This window comes from Canis lupus, chromosome 16, assembly GCF_011100685.1.
Source record: "Canis lupus familiaris isolate Mischka breed German Shepherd chromosome 16, alternate assembly UU_Cfam_GSD_1.0, whole genome shotgun sequence".
NCBI classification, from domain to species: Eukaryota; Metazoa; Chordata; class Mammalia; order Carnivora; family Canidae; genus Canis; species Canis lupus.
In genome coordinates, this window is record NC_049237.1 from 12,289,512 (window position 1) to 12,308,675 (window position 19,164).

The 19,164-nt window shown below is 36.3% G+C and overlaps 1 protein-coding gene and 1 pseudogene across 2 annotated transcripts in view; one reads left to right on the forward strand and one right to left on the reverse strand.

Moving 5' to 3' along the window:
* NUP205 (nucleoporin 205) overlaps nucleotides 1–19,164 on the reverse strand; it is a 79,489-nt gene that overhangs the window by 20,153 nt on the left and 40,172 nt on the right. Inside the window, exons 22-32 of one of the 2 annotated variants that reach the window (XM_038559453.1) lie at nucleotides 18,899–19,023; nucleotides 15,729–15,843; nucleotides 13,654–13,803; nucleotides 12,802–12,873; nucleotides 12,294–12,451; nucleotides 11,709–11,789; nucleotides 10,520–10,711; nucleotides 9,708–9,975; nucleotides 9,520–9,618; nucleotides 3,313–3,375; nucleotides 412–560 (exon numbers count right to left, since the gene is read on the reverse strand). In XM_038559453.1, coding sequence (XP_038415381.1) covers nucleotides 412–560; nucleotides 3,313–3,375; nucleotides 9,520–9,618; nucleotides 9,708–9,975; nucleotides 10,520–10,711; nucleotides 11,709–11,789; nucleotides 12,294–12,451; nucleotides 12,802–12,873; nucleotides 13,654–13,803; nucleotides 15,729–15,843; nucleotides 18,899–19,023 — 1,472 coding nt within the window. The remainder of the gene's footprint in view (nucleotides 1–411; nucleotides 561–3,312; nucleotides 3,376–9,519; nucleotides 9,619–9,707; nucleotides 9,976–10,519; nucleotides 10,712–11,708; nucleotides 11,790–12,293; nucleotides 12,452–12,801; nucleotides 12,874–13,653; nucleotides 13,804–15,728; nucleotides 15,844–18,898; nucleotides 19,024–19,164) is intronic. The other variant, XM_038559454.1, reaches the window with a different exon arrangement.
* Nucleotides 14,335–14,636, forward strand: LOC119869533 (annotated as a pseudogene).

Here is a 19,164-nt window from a genome sequence, read left to right on the forward strand (position 1 = left end):
GGAAGTTATCTTCTCACTGCATTATCACCAGTCTGACACAGTATTTTAAAGATATATAAATGTAAATTCCCCTCCAGAAAACAGAGAAAGACATATTCAGTATAAAAGCTATGTATCCAGCATTCTCTTAACCAAAGATCTTCATTAAGCAGCATTTCTACCACTGTAAGGCCAACCTCACCATCAGCAGAAAAATTATTCTGAGGGAAATTCTGAACTGAGATTCTAAATAGAATTAAACAAAACATGAATAAATATAATAGAAGTTCCAAATCATAGCAAATAAGGAACTACACTTATATTACAGAAAGTAATTCTCAATACGCAACATGAATTTGAAAAGCTAATTCAGTTTATACCTTAAAAGCCAAAATTTTAATTCAATTATTATACTAATTGGAGTTACTATACCCTTCCAATCTCGTGACCATCACAAGCATCTCGACAGACCACTTCCATGAGGGCAGCGCCATAGCTCTCAATGATGGCTATGTTTTCTCGCTGTAATTTACTAAATACATCTTCAGGGGCTGTCAGCCTTTCCCACATGGTTTTCTTGGCTAAAAGGATTATAAAAGAAAATATTTAAAACACTCCAATAAAAAAGTTTGGTAACTGAGTAATTACACCTCATACATACAAGAAAAAAAATCCCTCCATTCCCGTTTATACCCAAAGGCCCACCAACCAATGGGGTCCAGGCCAGTGAACTTAAGGACCCAATGCACACATTCTATGTATGTATACTAAGATAACAATGGTAATAGAAAAAGGACAAATTAGCTATTCTTAAAGAAATCAAGATGAATTATAAGACTATAAGAGAACCAATATCCTATATTTATTCTGCTAATAAATCGTTTTCATCCTTTATTGAGATATAAGAGAAATCTGGCTTAAAAAAAAAATCAGGGGCAGCCTGGGTGGCTCAGCAGTTTAGCGCTACCTTCGGTCCAGGGCATAATCCTGGACACCCAGGATGGAGTCCCAAGTTGGGCTCCCTGTATGGAGCCTACTTCTCCTTCTGCCTTGTCTCTGCCTCTCATGAGTAAATAAATAAAATCTTAAAAAAAAAAAAAAAAATCAGGTACAAAGTCGATAAATATCCGCTTACAAAAAAAAATCAATCTTATTTATATTTTTAATTGAATTACTTATTAAAAGAAAAAGTATATCCTGTATGATGATAATTAAATATACAAAGATAATTAAAGTGGAAGGGGAGTGGGTGGGGGAATGGGGTGACTGGGTGATGGGCACTTAGGGGAGCACTTGATGGGCTGAGCACTGGGTGTTATATGTTGACAAATCGAACTCCAATAAAAAAAAAAAAAAAGACATTCCACAGCTCTAAGTCATCACCAAAAAAACAAAAAAGAAAAAAAGAAAAAACTAATCCTTTCCTTGCATGGAAAGATAAATTTTTCTTGTTTTTTTTTTAAGAGTATGACTAATAAATCTTCCCTAGAGGAAAACAAAACAAAACAAACAAAAAAAACAAAGATAATTAAAGATATAATCATGTAAATCTTCTAGGAAAGTTTAAAAAATGTATTACATAAAGCTATAACCTGTATTGAAACCAATCTCATGACTTTTTTTTCCCCAACTACTACATAGCAGCTGTTTTAAAATCAGGGAAAAGTTCTCGAGATGAAGTGATCAGAATGGAAAGTAAATACGATACAGGCTTAATTATGAAAAACAAAAGTTAATCCACATTGTGACCGACATTCCATTATAAAGTTTGCAGCAGGCAAACTTCCAGAGTTTTAATATTTTTCCCCTAAAATATTTTTATTACTATAATTTTATTTCAGTTATACTTATTTTTAATTTCAAATAGTGTCAAAGGAAGGTCTGGTTTTCCTTTTCTCAATATGTCACTCCCTTAGGCCATCTGGTCCCATCTACTTCTCAGCCTCATCTTCCACTCTTCACCTCTCCCACTAGCTGCCACCACATGAGCCTTTCCCTGAAACTTACCACTTTGGTCTCAGGATCTTTGTTTGCACTTTGATTTTTTCATGGTTTTCCTCAGGTCTTAGCATGGCTGCCTCCTCTTCATCATTCCAGCTTCTAATATCATTTTTCTCAACACATCCAACACTCCCTATACATCACATCCCAGTACTATCATATTTTCTGCATAGTAGTTACCAGTACCTCAGGTTATGTTACAGTCAGATTATCTTTTGTCTACCACTAGTCTCCAAGAATCTAGCAAAGTAGCACCAATATTATTGACAGACTGACAACTTCAAGAAAGCTCAGAAACTTGCCCCAGGGATGCCATCACATGTCCTCTGGATGGGTTTTCAAAAAAAAGTGTGAGGAGCTATGGCATCTTTTCTATTTTACACCTAGGATTGCCACAAAATTCTGTTCAAATAAAGGTTCTGAGTGAAAGTCTGAAAGCCATCACTTCATAGTTTGCATTAGCCACAAATTCCCTATTTCAAACATGGTTGAAATGAGGGCAGAGGGCAGCTAGAAAAATCACTCCAGACTCAATACCCCTGAGATACCCCTCAAGAATCCCTAAGGTCTCACAGTGAAAAATGAAAGCAGTGGTTTGCAGACAACCAGGCTAGGTATCAAAGAAATAGCTGGATTTTTGTTTTCAAACTGTGAACAGATCAAGTCCACACACTATTTATTAACAGTACCACCTAGAAATAAGAAAATTCTAAGTCTGAAATTTAATTAGAACTTTAAATCTTCATTTTTGAAGGGTAAATTGGTTCATTAGAAACCACCTAGTTTCTTAAAAACACCAAACTGTCCCTTCTTCCAACATACCTTATAAATCACTGCCATACAAACTTTTCTAAATATCAACATCTTCAGATCACTTTTCTCAGTAACTTAAAATGGTTACTGATTGCTTAATCCAACCACCTCTAACACTGCAATTTCATTTTCAAGGTCATTAACAATATGGTCTACTCTCTCTACTTGACTATATTTGCCATCAGCCTCCTCCCTTGCTTATATCCAGGACATTGTCCTTATTCTTTACCCCCTCCTAGTGTGGGCCTTGCCTGAAAAGCCCTCCTCTACTTATTTCTACCTAAATACATCTTTATCTGCAAAGTCCAGTGAAAGTCTTGATCCCCCTTTTTCTCTTACCTCTTATGATTTATACTTGGGATGTGAAAACGGAGGCAAAATCTGACCTGTTTTTATAAAGCTTTAATGCGACATACCAATGGCCATTCACTTGGAGTCTCTGGCTGCTTTTGTACTATAATGGCAGGAATGAATAGTTGCATCAGAGAGGATCTGGCTTGCAAAGCCTGAAATACTTACTATCTGACCCTTTACAGAAAAAGTGAGTTGACATCTGGTCTGTATCATCCAATTTAACATTTCCTGTTTTATAAATACATATGTTGTCATTTCTATTAGAATATAACCCTTATGAAAACAAGAATCCAATTAATACTTTCTGCTTTTTAGAATAAGTGAAAATAATCAACCACCAAAGGATTACTGATTTTTATTTGTATTATGAAAAACTGGAATCTAAATTTCCAAAAACGGGTAGGCTAACTAAATTATGGTGTTCCAAAAGTGACAAAATGTATAGAGCTATTAAAAATATTATTTAATGAAGAAAAAAAGCTCATAAAATACTGAGTGGAGGGAAAAAGGAGATTATAAATCAATATAAAATGATGGCTGGCTATAACCAAAATGTTGTGATAGTTCTTAGTAGGGTAAAATGTCTAAATTCCTCCCTTTGTTTATTAGTATGTTCTAAATCTCCTACAATCAGTATGTATTTTGAAATAAAAAAAAATAAAAGCTAAATATATTTTTTAAATAACTCATTATTAACTTTACTCAGGTTCTCAGGGGGTTTTTTTTTTTTTGAGAGAGAAAGAGAGAGAGAGAGAGAGACAGAAAGTGCATATGTATGTGTGTGAGTTGTCGGGGGAGGCAGAGGGAAGAGAGAATCTTAAGATTCCATGCCCAGCTTGGGGCACAATACAGGGCCTTCATTTCATGACCCTCAGATCATGACCTGAACCAAATTGAGTGAGTTGCTTAACCAGTTGAGTCACCCAGGAGCCCCAGGTTCTCAGGTGATAAGAAGTGATAAGAAATGTACATCTAAATTCATATCGAGCAAAAAGCCTACACTTAATTACATACACACACACATAACTATAACTAGTGTTTTTAAGTCACTTATTGGAATCAGACTCAAAAGAAGAGTAAACAACAGGCAAGATGCTCTGTGAAGTCCTTTTAGTCCCACTACTTTATGCCTTATAAGTGTATTTATAATGCCAGATCACACTAATGCCTAGACCTCACACTAATGCCTAGACCATAAAAACTGAAAATCTCATAACAGGATTCTCAAAATTTAATAATGGCAATAGATTGTCTTTTCTAACCTCCTTCTTAAAAAAGATGAATGGATATTATGGTTTCACAAAGAACAAGAATATTTTTGCTCAAAGGTCACAAGAACCCAAAAGAACTATGAGCAGAGAAAAACATTCCTTGTTAGGACAATTTTTAATGTTTACTTATAAATAAAGTATAAAACTATCATTAACTTGCCAAATTTAAGAGAAAAGAAAAGCCAATTTAAAAGAATTAGAACATGGAGCACCTGAGTGGTTCGGTTGGTTGAGCATCAGACTCTTGCTTTCAGATCAGGTTATGATCTCATGGGTCCTGAGATCAAACCCTGTGTTGGGCTCTGCACTCAGCAGGGAGTCTGCTTAAAGATTCCCTCCCTCTGCCCTTCCTCCAACTTATGCATGGGCACACACATGTGAGCTTTTTTTTTTTTTAAGATTTTATTTATTTATGAGAGGCAGAGAGAGACAGAGAGAGACAGAGAGAGACAGACAGGCAGAGGGAGAAGCAGGCTCCACGCAGGGAGCCTGACATGGGACTCGATCCCGGGTCTCCAGGATCAGGCCCTGGGCTGAAGGCGGCACTAAACCGCTGAGCCCCCCGGGCTGCCCTCTCTCAAATCCTAATAAAGATTTAGAACATATGAGAAAACTTTGTATAATAGTGCTTAAAATCCCAAGAATTTAAACAATTTTAAAATTAAGTATTTTAACAATACCTTCTATATAGCTATATCAGGTATAAATTAAATAAGCTTCTAGAAAATGAAAAGATATTAATGAAACTTTTAAAAGCAATATAATCCATTTAACTGAGATTATAATAGAACATTCAAACAAAGCTAATCTCATAGAAATAAAAGGAAAAGGAACTACACCCCTCTGCTCCAAAGTGTTAGAGTAACTTTATAAATTAGCTTTATAAATAAACTTCTAGGGATCCCTGGGTGGCGCAGTGGTTTGGCGCCTGCCTTTGGCCCAGGGCGCAATCCTGGAGACCTGGGATCGAGTCCCACGTCGGGCTCCCGGTGCATGGAGCCTGCTTCTCCCTCTGCCTATGTCTCTGCCTCTCTCTGTGTGTGACTATCATAAATAAATAAAAAATTTAAAAAAATAAAAAATAAAAAATAAATAAAATAAAATAAACTTCTATTGAAAACACTTACCTGATAAAAAATATGCTGAAAATGTATATATTTGTAAGTATCAATTTGTCTTTAAATGTGAAGCATTTTTATAATACTAGAGTTTAAGAAGCCAAAAAAGAAATTAAGAATATATGGATGCCTAGGTGGCTCAATGGTTTAGTGCCTGCCTTCAGCCCAGGACATGATCCTGGAGTCCAGGAATCGAGTCCCACATTGGGCTCCCTGCATGGAGCCTGCTTCTCCCTCTGCTATCTCTGTATCTCTCTCTGTGTTTCATGAATAAATAAATAAAGTCTTTAAAAAAAAAAAAAAGAATACTGGTGCTTCATATTAAACATTTATAGGTTCTGGTCAAATTATCCATATTTTCTCTTAGTGATCACTGGTAGAAAAGGTGAAAAGAATATAGACAAAGAGATATTCACAGTGTCAACGCTTGTCAACTAACCCCTAGGGATTACATATGCAAAGCAATGTCAGATTTTAACTATACTGGTCTTAACTGGAAAGACATTTAAGAATCTTCGAAGAATTTTACTCAAAGAACATATGCTTTTGTTCCTCCCCAGATCTGCATTGCCACTTGGAGGCAATGGAATCTACCTATAGCGATTTCCAGAAAGCTAACTATATGCTTAAGAGTCATTTGAATTTCCCTAAACTGTTTGCTCATATCCTTTGCCCATTTTTTTTACTGGGTTATTGATTTGTAGGTGCTCTTTACATACTAGAAAATAGTCCTTTATCACATGAGCTACAAATATATTGCTGGTAGGTATTATCTATCAAATTAAAAGGAAAAAACTACAAATTGCAAAAGAAAACAACAAAATAGATGAAGATGTGAGGTGCTCTGGTCAGGAAAAGCAACATTCTATTACAAATTGAAAAAACTGAATTCTTTTTTTAAATTTTATTTATTTATTCATGAGAGACACAGAGACAGGCAGACATAGGCAGAGGGAGAAACGGGCTCCCTGCAGAGAGCCCGATGCAAGACTTGATCCCAGGACCCCAGGATCATGCCCTGAGCCAAAGGCAGATGCTCAACCACTGAGCCACCCAGGTGTCCTGAGAAAACTGAATTCTAAATTCTGATCTGTCACAGACAAGCAAGTCATTTCATCTCTGTAAGTCAGATTCTTTTTATACAAAACAAGGAAAATGGCTGCCCACTATCCAGTATATATAGTTATGTTAAAAATAAAGTAAGGGTGTGTGAGTGGCTCAGTTGGTTAGGCATCCAACTTTTGGTTTTCTGCTCAGGTCATGATCCCAGGGTCCTGGGATTGAGCCCCACATCAGACTCTGTGGTCAGTGGGGAATCTGCTTGATATTCTCTCTCTCCCTGTGCCCCTCCCGCTTATGTGTACTCTCTCTCTCTCTCCCCCAAATAAACTCTTTTTTAAAAGATTTGAGAGAGAGAGAGAGAGAGAGAGAGAGAGAGAGAGCATGAACTGGGGGGAGAGGCAGAGGAAGAAGCAGACTCCTCACTGAGTAGGGAGCTTGATGTGGGGCTCAATCCCAGGACCCTGGGATCATGATCTGAGCTAAAGGCAGATGCTTAACCAACTGAGCCACCCAGGCACCCCCAAATAAACTCTTTAAAAAATAAAGGAAAAATGGTATGGAAAAATAAGCACATAAACATTAAAAATTCAGTTTCTGTTTTAAAACAAAATAGTAGGTACAGTGTCAAAATATACACATACACATATAAAAGTAGGTCCTCGATAAGTATCTATTGAATTTAATATTTTTTTCTTTCTTTTTTTTTTTTAAATTTTTATTTATTTATTTATGATAGTCACAGAGAGAGAGAGAGAGAGGCAGAGACACAGGCAGAGGGAGAAGCAGGCTCCATGCACTGGGAGCCTGATGTGGGATTCGATCCCAGGTCTCCAGGATCGCGCCCTGGGCCAAAGGCAGGCGCCAAACCGCTGCGCCACCCAGGGATCCCTTTTTCTTTCTTTTTTAAAGTAGGTCCTCGATAAGTATCTATTGAATTTAATATTTCTTTTTCTTTTTTTTTTTTTTTAATGTATTTCTTTTTAAAGTATGCTCCATGCTCAGCGTGGAGCTTGAAATGAAGATAGAGAGTCAATGCTGAACCAATGGAGCCATTCAGGCCCCCTGGAATTTAATACTTCTAATTTGAAACTTAAAAACACTAGCATCTAGGGAATAAAGTACTTTGCTATTTAAAATGAGTCAAAACAACCAGCAATTGGGGCACCTGGGTGGCTCAGTGGTTGAGTAGCTGCCTTTGGCTCAGGTCCTGCTCCCGGGGTCCTGGGATTGAGTCCCACATCAGGCTCCCACAGGGAGCCTGCTTCTCCCTCTGCATGTATCTCTGCCTCTCTCTGTGTCCCTCGTGAATAAATAAATAAAATCTTAAAGGGCAGCCCCAGTGACCCAGCGGTTTAGCACAGCCTTCAGCCTGGGGTGTGATTCTGGGGGCCGGGATCAAGTCCCACGTCGGGCTCCCTGCATGGAGCCTGCTTCTCCCTCTGCCTGTGTCTCTGCCTCTCTCTCTGTGTGTCTCTCATGAATAAATAAATAAAATCTTTAAAAAAAATTTTTTTTAAATAAAATCTTTAAAAAAAGGCAATTAAGTGATTAAAAAAACTAATTAAGGGAGGAAATAACTAAAAACAGATCACTTGAAAATTTTAAAAAAAGGATAATTTTCATTTGTGGTCACGCTACACTAATCACATCTTGATAATGCCTTATAAAAAGCATGTTGTAGAGTGTCACCTAGTGGCTGAGTGGTGATTGTGCCATAGTTCTAGCAAATAGAATGTTACCAAATTTTAGCCAAGAGAAAAATAAGGGGGGAGGGGAATGGAATCTCCCATTACCATTAGCCTTATAAAGACTCCTATTTGTTTAAAAAACTTTTCTTAACTATTATTTAATAACTCTAAAAAATATTTTTGTGCATTTAAGTAGGTAGGACATTTCTAAAATTTCTCTGATCATTTGGCTATTACTATCTTCTAAAAAAGATATGTAAAAATATATAGCCAGTAAAGAGTAGTATGAGATAATCTGGGTCTTACACACAGAGTGGTTTTTAAGAATCTGTACAAAATAGCAAATACTTTAAAGGTTCTCAGAAATGTACTAGGAGTCCATTACCAAAAGGGGCTTATGACAAGTTCTTAAATAACAGAGTAACTCTACTGTAGAGTATTATAGACTCATCCACTAAATGGCTAAAAACATTTTTCATATCCAGAGACCAAAGAGTCCAGGTTATTACTCTTAATTAAAAATGCTAATTATATTTTAGTGGAATTTGCCAGTATTTTAAATAGGTATTACCTTGACTGAGAAATTCTACTTGGGATTTATCCAAGAAAAATCTCACATTACTCCAAAAAGACACATGTACACTATTGATGAAACTTTAAACTGGGAGAAAGCCATTTGGTAGAACCTACCAAAATAAAAATGTGCATACTCTTTCAGATGGAAATTTCACCATGAAAGATTTTTCTTGAAAAATACACAGGCATATAAAAGAATATTTGATACAGCACCTTTGTGACAATAAAAAACTGTAAACAATGGAAGTGCCTATGAATAATGCAAGTAGGGAAATAAACACTTCCGTATTATGGAATAAGAGTCATTTGAAAAGATTCAATTAGATACGCTCTGTGCTGTACTCAAAGCGAAGGAAGACATGGACACACTAAGTACAGCATATTGTTCAGTGGGACCAGAGATAATAGAGGCAATTAAAAAATATATATAAGCTAAAGTGGTATCTGAGGGTTTGTTTTTATAGTACTCATGTACTATCTTCTTAATTTTAGAAAATTAAACATTCTTCTTTGACTTGTGAGTAGGTGCTTTTAATGATTCCATAAAGACTCATTTATTACAGCTTTGCTTAGCCAAAAGATGGGAAAAGGGATTTTTTAAAAATTGAAAGTAACCAATCTCTAAAACAGAAAGACTAGAAATCTATCTAGTTCTACCTGCTTCTAGTGTATCTGGTTCATCTGGTCTCTGGGCAATCTGTAAGTAATACAACAGAGAGCCGTACAGGTGTGTCCTCACTCGTTGGAATCCGCCACCTAGGGAGATATATAGCAAAAAGCTTTTTTCAAATTAAAGTTAAAACAAATACAAAATGTGTAATTTGTAAGACACTTAGATGAAAAACCTGTCTTCAAAATGAAGTCCAAGAGCTTCTTCAATATGATGTGAAGCGAAGAATCTCCAATAGAAGCAAAACCCACCATTGGGTTCTCTGCTGGAGGAGGGGAGGTGAAAGAACTATCAAGCATAAAAGCATAATGGGTCTCTCCGGGTCCCAAAACTAATGGTTGCTTCTGTTCTGTGCGAACGGCTTGGCTTAGGTGAGCAGTCAGGGTGAACACAGCACCTGCCACCACCGGCATTAACTCTTGTGCTGCTTCATCATCCAGTATCTTAAAGCAGAAAGACAAATCAGAATGAGGACTCCACTTTCAGCTACAGTCATTAACAGGTTTTATATGCATTTAGCTTTTCAACTACCATAAGAGTGTAAGAATGGAATGGCACTGTTCACTGAAAATAAAAGCTAATATGTAGAAAGAAATTTAAACATGACACTGGTAACACGTGTTCTTAACCAGAAGGAATTCCTATCACAAAATTCCTTAGAGATTTTTAATGTAAATTCACATAAATGGCTCACCACCAGAGTGTCCCATCCAGTATGTCTGGAGTAGGATCTATCCCTATGTATTTTAAAAAAGCTCCTTAGATAATTCTGATACACACTCTGATTGAGAGCCACTACTGTACAGAAGCCCTTCTCAAGAAAAGTCTTAGTAACACTGACAGTGCACAACTCTATTTATTCCTAAAATAAAAGGGAAAAGAAAGGATGGTGGCAAACTGTTTAAATGGTATATAAATATTTGTACAGCAATATAGGAGTAATTAGGAAGTAAGGAAGTTTAGGAAGCAATTTAAGAAGTATGTCACCTTATCATGCACATCTTGTAAAATATCACGAATAATCAGTTGTCGATCCTCTGCCTGAATGAGGTCCTGAGGACAAGCTGTCAGTATAATTTCCACCAGCTGCCTCCATGACTCTAGCACATGCCGTTTTGCATGAAGACACTGCAGCAATTTGTTTCTTCCTACCACATACTGAAGTATGGTGCTAATTTCCTAAAGCCACAGAAATTAAATCACAAGGTTAAGACATGGGCAAATAATATTTTTTTATCAACAGAGTCCTATTTTTTTTAAGTTTATTGGGGTACCTGGATGGCTCAGTTGGCTAAACGTCTTGACTTTGGCTCAGGTCATGATCTTGGGGTCCTGGGATCAGGCCCTACATCAGTCTCCCTGCTCAGAGGGGAGGTCTGCTTCTTCCCTCTCCCTCTGCCACTACCAACTCGTGCGTGAGAGTGATCTTTCTCAAATAAATAAACAAAAGCTTCAAAAAATAAATAAAAGTTTATTTTTTTTTTTTCAGTAATCTCTATACCCAACATAGGGCTCAAACTCACAACCCTGAGATCAAGAATAGCACGCTCCTCCAGCTAAGCCAGCCAGGCACCCCAACAGAGTCATATTTTTAACACTCTCTGTTAATCTGAATACATTTATAGTATACTTTGGAAACCTTCCACATGCATGCCAAGAAGCAGAGGTGGTAAGGGTATAAATGAGCTCTTTAACTCCATCTTTTCTTGGTACTGTCTACTTACACTTACTCTAGAGCACTACAGTTACCTAAACCTCAAGGTCAAGGGGATGTCTCCCTGACACATCCTTTATTTCTTTGCCTCTTGCTGTGGCCTAGCCAGCTGTTTCCATGTATGTGGTTCTTCCCACCTGACTTCTTACCCATTACTCCCCACCTGTGATGACAAATGACTGTCTTCTCTCGCTGACAGAGAATGAGAGAATACACAACATGAAGAGGTTGCAAATCCTTAACCAGCCAAGCAGAAAAAGAAGTTACTTCTGGCATCTAGACGTTAACTTCAGTTTAGTTTATAAAAGTTTTAAAGTCAAAATGAAAAGATTCCATTAAAGTTTAATTTTAAGTAGTTTACTAATCAATGAACTAACTATAAGTCAATTTTTTGTTTTTGTCTCCTAACTGGCAGTTAAATAGTTAAAAGGTTAAAACTAACATATGCTCAATAGGGCTTACCTCCATTAATAGCGGTCTCTGTCCTATGGCTGCCATACCCTGAAGAGCATTTACTTCAGCTACAAGAACCCTATGAAGAAGCTAAATAATTGAGAAAAGAGAGGAAAAAAATCAGACCATTGCAGACACTGACAGAATAATAAACTCTAGCAATTACTATAAACTGGGAAAAGTTTTGGATGCCTTTATGTATAATCTTCAAGTGGCACTGTCCAGTTTCTAGTCAAAAACTTAAGGTATCCTTCACATCACTAAAGTGGTACCAAAAAGCCTCTGGTACAAGTGGCCTTGGATATCTTCTTCCTATTAGTGAGGCCATTACCATTTACCTGGTAGAGAGTTAAATACCTAAAACCATTCCATAGCTGGGCAGCACGACTGCTCTCAGGAAGGTGATAGGGAAACTTCATAAGAGGTAAAGTTAGTGTGGCCTATTCGGTTTCATTTCCCAGCTATTTGAAAATGAAAACTACAGCTCAATAAAACAGTATCCTTAGCAGAAAACAACTGTATGGTTCTAATTTTTGTTCGATGACTCAAAGTTAGAAGTACCTGATAAAGCACACACTTCAAAACAATCCTTACCTTGACATTGCAGACTGTCTGTCCCCGTAAATTCTTGTGTTCACAGTTAGCAATAACTTGCTCGATCTGGGTCCGATCAAAGAAATCCAACTGCAAAGGCTCAGGGATCTCCTGACTGAAGTCAATCGAGTCCAGAATACTTAGAATTTTTCGGCGTACTAAAAAAAAAAAAAAAGTAGTTCAATCTAACTTGGTACAGTGAAAAGAGCAAATCACTGTACTCAGCCCCCTCCCAAAGGTAATGCTATGTTCAAAAGAGTCCAGCAACAGAAGACTGTATTGAAATATAAATTTGACTTTATTTCTAATATATCCATTTGCAATAACATTTTTTTCCCATTCATTCATCCTAGTTACAAAAAAAAAATTTATGAATGACAAATAATCCTTTCTATAGCTTTTCCATACCAGTTGAGAATTTGCAGATACAGGTATAATAATTACCTCTTGAAATTTTAAACAATTTAATATATACCTATAAAGTCATTATAGGTTCAAAGGGCTTTACCTTTTGTAGTAGTATCAAAGTGAAGGAATCCTGAGACAGACCTGTTTTCATCTTCTATTCCTCCTTCACCATCTGTTAGAGCATCAATAATAACAGATCAGGAAAAGAACACACTTGTCAAAATTATTTGGAAATTACAAACATAAAGTATTTCTTTTTCTAGGTCAACAAACCCTCTGCAAATGGATAACTGAAATGCAAAGATGGTGAGGACTTACCAACAACATTCATCTAATTCTTTCTGTCCTTAGGAGATCCACTTCACAATTGTAAAGAGGATAATCAGAACTCCCAAAGAGGCAGGACCCAATCATACCCATGAGATGATTAGGAAAGCTTATGTATAATACACATTAAAATATCTTGGAAAAATAAATAAATAAATAAATAAAATATCTTGGGTCAGGCAGCCCCAGTGGCCTGGTGGTTTAGCGCTGCCTTCGGCCCAGGGCATGATAATCCTGGAGACCTGGGATCAAGTCCCACGTCTGGCTCCCTCCATGGAGCCTGCTTCTCCCCCTGCCTGTGTCTCTGCCTCTCTCTGTGCGTTTCTCTGAATAAATAAAATCTTTAAAAAATAAAAAATAAAATAAAATATCTTGGGTCATGCTGGCTCAGTGTGACAAACTCCACTGAATTTTTGTGTATATGACTATAGCAGAATGTGGATGCTTCAAACAATAATAAAATGGCAATTATGGGGTGATTTAGACATTTTGTGTTTTAAGGAAAAAATTCTAAAGAGAGAAAGAACCTATTTGGTCTATAATCACATACTAAGCACAAGATTGTTGTGCATGCATTCACACAGACCAGTCAGCAGCACAATAAAACAAACGCCAGCATGCTGACCTGAATATGGTTTCACAGGCATGTCATCCAGTAGGAGGTGTAGGAGCCTCTGGGTATGTGAGCGTTGACGATTCAGAGAAGTTACCCTTAGTTCTATTGAGGCAGTCTTCATTAGCCATGACATCTGGTTCAGCATAGACATTTCATATTCTGCAAGTTAAATACATAAGCTTAGTTTCACAGAGTAATAATACAGAATCATAACAGATGTAAATTCCATAACTCATCAGATATTTTCCCATGTAACACACTCAATAATTTATGAAACTTGTCATCAAAATAATTTATCACTCTGTAAGAAAACTTAAAAATCAAAAACAGATGCTAAGAGAGAAAAAATAAGCAAACATATGTCTATAAAAGATGAGCCAAAGTAAACGAAGAACAAAAGAGAATCAAGTTTCCATTACCAGGATAATTTCATACATATCTACAGAATTCTAAATCTGTCCTATTTTGATATTAACATAGAATTTCATACTTAATAAATTCTCAAATATGTAACTTGTAAAAAAAAAAAAAAAGGAACCTAACATACAGTTTAACTTTTATTTCCTGAAACAAATATACAATGCATAATTTTATATTTTAAGATATCTCTTAAGATAACCAAGGACACTTGACTTAACATATAACTAGGGTTAGTCTTTATACCCCAGAAGCCACTGAAGAGCTACAGCCATGGCCCTCGGCTACCCTACAGCTGTGGATCTCAACAAGGGCCACAGTGACCAAGAACTTGAGAAAGCTGAAGCAGAGCCACCACGGGCTCCTCACGAAGCACACCAGATTCATGTGGGATAAGATCCAAGAGGTATGGCTTCACACCATGTAAACAGTGTGCTGTGCTCAGAGTCTCCAAGGGCAAGGCACTCTCAAGTTCATCAAGAAAAGGGTGGGGAAACACATCAGCACCAAGAAGATAAGAGGAATTTAGCAAAGTCCTGGCAGCCATGAGGAAGGTGGCTGCAGAGAAGGACTGAGCCCCTCCCCACTCTGTGCAGACTAAAACCTTTCCAGAAACAAAACCAAAGCCAAAAATGAAACCTATAATTAGGATTGGGAATCACTTATGTTTTTGAATCCAATATTTTCAGCATGCCTCATCTGAAGTCCAAATTCTAATAGCATAAAACATAAAATACACCAAATACTACCCCCACCACCACCACTGCTAAAAGGCAAAACGAGAGTGACTTTTAAAAGACAGATACAGTAATGGACGAGACGTTAACTTTTCTTTCCAATTAGGTATAAAGGAGGGTTTCTTAAAAACCTTGTTTGATCAACAGAATCTTAGGCCAAAAGTAAGACATGCTTATTATGAAAATGAAGTGAAAAATTTTTTGCCATTAAATAATTCCCAAGGATCTCTCACACCACCACTCTAAAAAGTAGTTTAGAAGCTGATAATTACTAGTAATAAAAACGTATTATGAAATCTGTGTTCTTATATTTCCCAAAACGTAAAAGATGATACTACATAAACTCCAATAAAAAAACTTCATAGACTACAGCTGTCCAGATATAGTATGAATTAAAAAAATTGTCCAAATTGATCAAAAAGAAACTTATATAAAGCAGAATCCTGTAAAACACAGGTAGCCTGGGATTGTATTGATCAGGTCAGCAAACTCAGCTATAATTTCCACTGCACTTAGTTTTCCATTTTTTATTTCAAGATCTGAATAGGTTTCATTACATATACAAGAAATAAAAGTAAAACAAGAGATTTTAATTAAACACCTTCACTCAAAAATCTAAATATCTGTAATTTTCTTACATAAATATTTTCTTATCTCTTCAACACAGTTTGAAAATTTTATTTGGTAGTACAAGGATCAAATTCCATCCTCGATAAGCCATTTTTAAATAATTTTATGTCAGCGGCTAGAACATTAGGCTTCTCAAGAACAAATTACATAAGCAACTCAAAATAACAAAGCAAAGTAACAAAATGAATTTGCAGAATTCTACAAATACTGTAACTGCAATCCCTGAATGCTGTACAAATAAAATCACTCAACATGAACTTCACAAATTATTTTTAATAGTAAGAGAAAATGACATCCTACCTTTGTTAGAAAAAGGTAAATGTTGTAACTGAGAAAATAAGAAATCCTGGCTGGTTCTCAAGTACCTCATAGTAGGACCAGATGTATCTGCGCATGCACACAACTGATATATCACCTAAAGAGTTAAAATGAAATAAGAAAATCCTCAAATCATTTTCTGTGTTATAAATTTTAAGATAAAAGGTAAACTTAGGTTTACTAAATGGAAACTAAGACCTATCAATAACTCAAGCAAAATGGATAAACACACATATTACACAGATGCTCAATTACAAGCTGTTGTTGGCACCCCAACACAAGAAAATGCAATGGAATTTAATTGAGAGTGCTAATGACATTATTATAGAACTAACCTTTAAGTCAGCCTAAGTATACTTATTAATATATGCAGTTAATAAGTTTTACTATTTTGACTATCAGTAATAGCAAATTACTCAGAAGTAACTTCTAAAACCTGTACTTAATTTATCTGAACCTCAGGAAGATGGTAACTTACAAGGACTGAAGTAATAAAAAAAAAAAAAAATACAAAGACGATCCAAAGATTCAACTAAACAAATATAAATTCTAAATTAAATAAAAATATAACAGAAAATAACAGAATTGAAGATAAAAGCTTTTATAACAAATATAAGAAAAAGTGAATACCTATAATATACATAAAGCTCTCCATTAGGTACGAGTATCATAAAGATTCAAACAGATAAACTGGCAAAAAACATTTTACATGAGGAAAAAAATATAGATCATCCAAGAAAAATGTCCATCTTTTTCAGTAATAAAAAAAAAAATTAAGGCAACAATAAGGAAGGTCCCTTATTTTAAACAGCAAAATTTTTAACTGTAGAAAGCAAATCCTAGTATTTGGCAAAGTGGTAGCGAAAAATTTTACTTGTGAATATTCTATAAATATTTATTAGATGCTTTGTAACAGGCATTTTAAATTCATCTGTTATTAGCTCTATTTAATACCTATCATAACTCATGCTTACTTACAAATTAAAATCTCAAGTCATAAAACTATTCATAGTCTTTGACCCAATAGTCTATCATCATCTATAGATTCTGAATTTGTAAATTCATCTACATGCTAAACTTATTTGTAATTTCACAATTAATACAAGCATGCTCTTGTAGTTGCTCATGGAAAGGTAAGGAGCAGCAAAACATTTTGAGTTGCCCACCTTGCATGCTCTCAGCTGAGGCTGAAGAAGGCAAGGCTCTTTGTCCTGGTTTCAGCTCTAATGTTGTAACAGCTATCCTTTCCATATTTCGTATGTGATCCGTTTTTCATACTTCGTGCATTTTGTTAGTGATTTTGCTATTTAAAACGGCCAAGTATAATGCTGAAGTAAGTGCACCTAAGTGCAAGGACATGCCTTACAGAGAAAATACAGGTGTTTGGTAAGCTTCACTCAGGGAGACAAGCTATAGTATAATATATAGTATATAGTGCTACTGGCCATGAGTTCAATGCTAATGAATTAACAGTATATATTAAATAAAGTGTCTTTTAACAGAAACACATAGAAGGTTATTTAATTATCAGTTGAGAAAAATACTGGGAGGCTTAAAAGGTCCTAACACTATGTCTTCCCTAGGAGCAATGGTTCAATATTCGCCAATTCAGTATTCACTATGAATTTTTAAAACCAATAATAACAATCAACTGTTAATCCATGTCAGAGAGGTGAGAGCAAAGGTACAGGCTCAGTGTCAGCTTCCTGACCAGAAGGCCTTATACTGCTGGAAGATGAAGGGTCAATAAGGGTCTAAAGACTTTTTTCTGAAGCAGAGTAAAGTATAAACCTACAGGTGAATGAAGTACCTTTCATTAAAAATGGAGCAGTGCTGCTGACTAAATGCAGATTCTGGAGCAGAGCCTGAGATTCCGCACTAACACGCTCCCAGGAGGGCAGCTGATTAGGCTGGACCCCATTTTTTTTTTTTTTGACCCCATTTTGAATCGAGAAAAGTCACAGAGCATATGTAATATTGCTGGTAGTCTGCTGGGACAGACATGTTTTCTTTGGCCAGTATAGTGTATCACAAATCGGAGAATCTGGTAAACCAGAGTCTGCATTCTGACGCGATTAACAATTAGCAGAGCTGAGGAGAAGTGCATGTGATTTCGGGTCTGTCAAATCCTCCTCCTCTGCCCTCTCCCCACCCTTTTCTCTTAAATCTGGCTCCATTTGCTTACTTCACCTAACTCCTTTAGCCTCCGTGATTAAGATTATCAACTACTTCTACTAAGTATGTTGAATTCTAGAACGCTGCTGAAATGTACATCAGGTTTGTTCCCTCATTAAGGAAGAGTTCATTTTCATTCTAAGGAAGACTTAGCTTACAGGCTTTCCTTAGAGTATTTACAATGAAGGGCTGTTTGGACAGCCAGGGGCCAGAAGGAAATAGTAAAGAATTAAAAAAAGAAAAATAGGAGAATAATAAAGAAAAATCGCCAGGGCACTAGAAGTCAATGATGCCTTTTTTATTATGAAAATATAAATCACAGGTACTACTGAAATTGAGAAATTAGTCACATCCTATAAAAGGCTAGATTTTTGGACATTTACACTTACAAATGAGTAAGACAAAAAAGAATCACAAGTGAACACAGGCAAAACAAAAGTTCTCACTACAGTTTAAACTTCACGCTAATGTGACTTTCCGCCACCTGACATGTAGCTCCAGGACCGCAGGATTCACATGGTTCTTAAAAAGTGCTTTCATCCACAGTCTGACATTCAGTTAAGTCTCACAAAAGCCCACTGCTATTTAATTTAAAAACTCAGGGAAATTTCATGGCATGCTCAAGCTGATTAAGCTCAAGCTGGTTAAGGGGAGGAGATGAAAATCAGAGGTCTTCTACTGTCTTCACCAAAAAGAAACAAACTGAAATAGAACCACTGGAAACTTTCTACACTACCAAGTCAAAATCCATCTCAGAAATCTAATCTCATTTTTCAAGGGAGCAACATATAGCTCTACAGATTTATAGGATCTTGGGGCTTGTGCTCCATGGATTTTATCTATAAATGAAAAACAAGCCAAACTATCAAATGAACTCATTTCAACTCAAGTCTGTTACACTTCCGTATCTGTGATGTGTTCAAGCACCTAGTTAAATTTCTTCTACTAAGTGCTATTAAGTACAGCCTTCTGTATACCTGGTAACATAGTTCAGCGAGTTGAGGAGACTCTCTCACTGCCACCGGGCCTGTTCTCCCTTCGGTTCCTTTCTCCAAGATGTTTAAAATGGCATGAAGGCACGTCCGAGGGCAACCTAACACTCCTATGTGAAACCAAAAAGAAATTTAACTTTTAAAATTTCTGCATTAAAAACCCTAAGATACCTTGAGAAAAGTTAAATTCCAAAAACATATGCTCCACTGTAAACACACTTGTAAATACTGACATGAAAAATTAGTAAGTG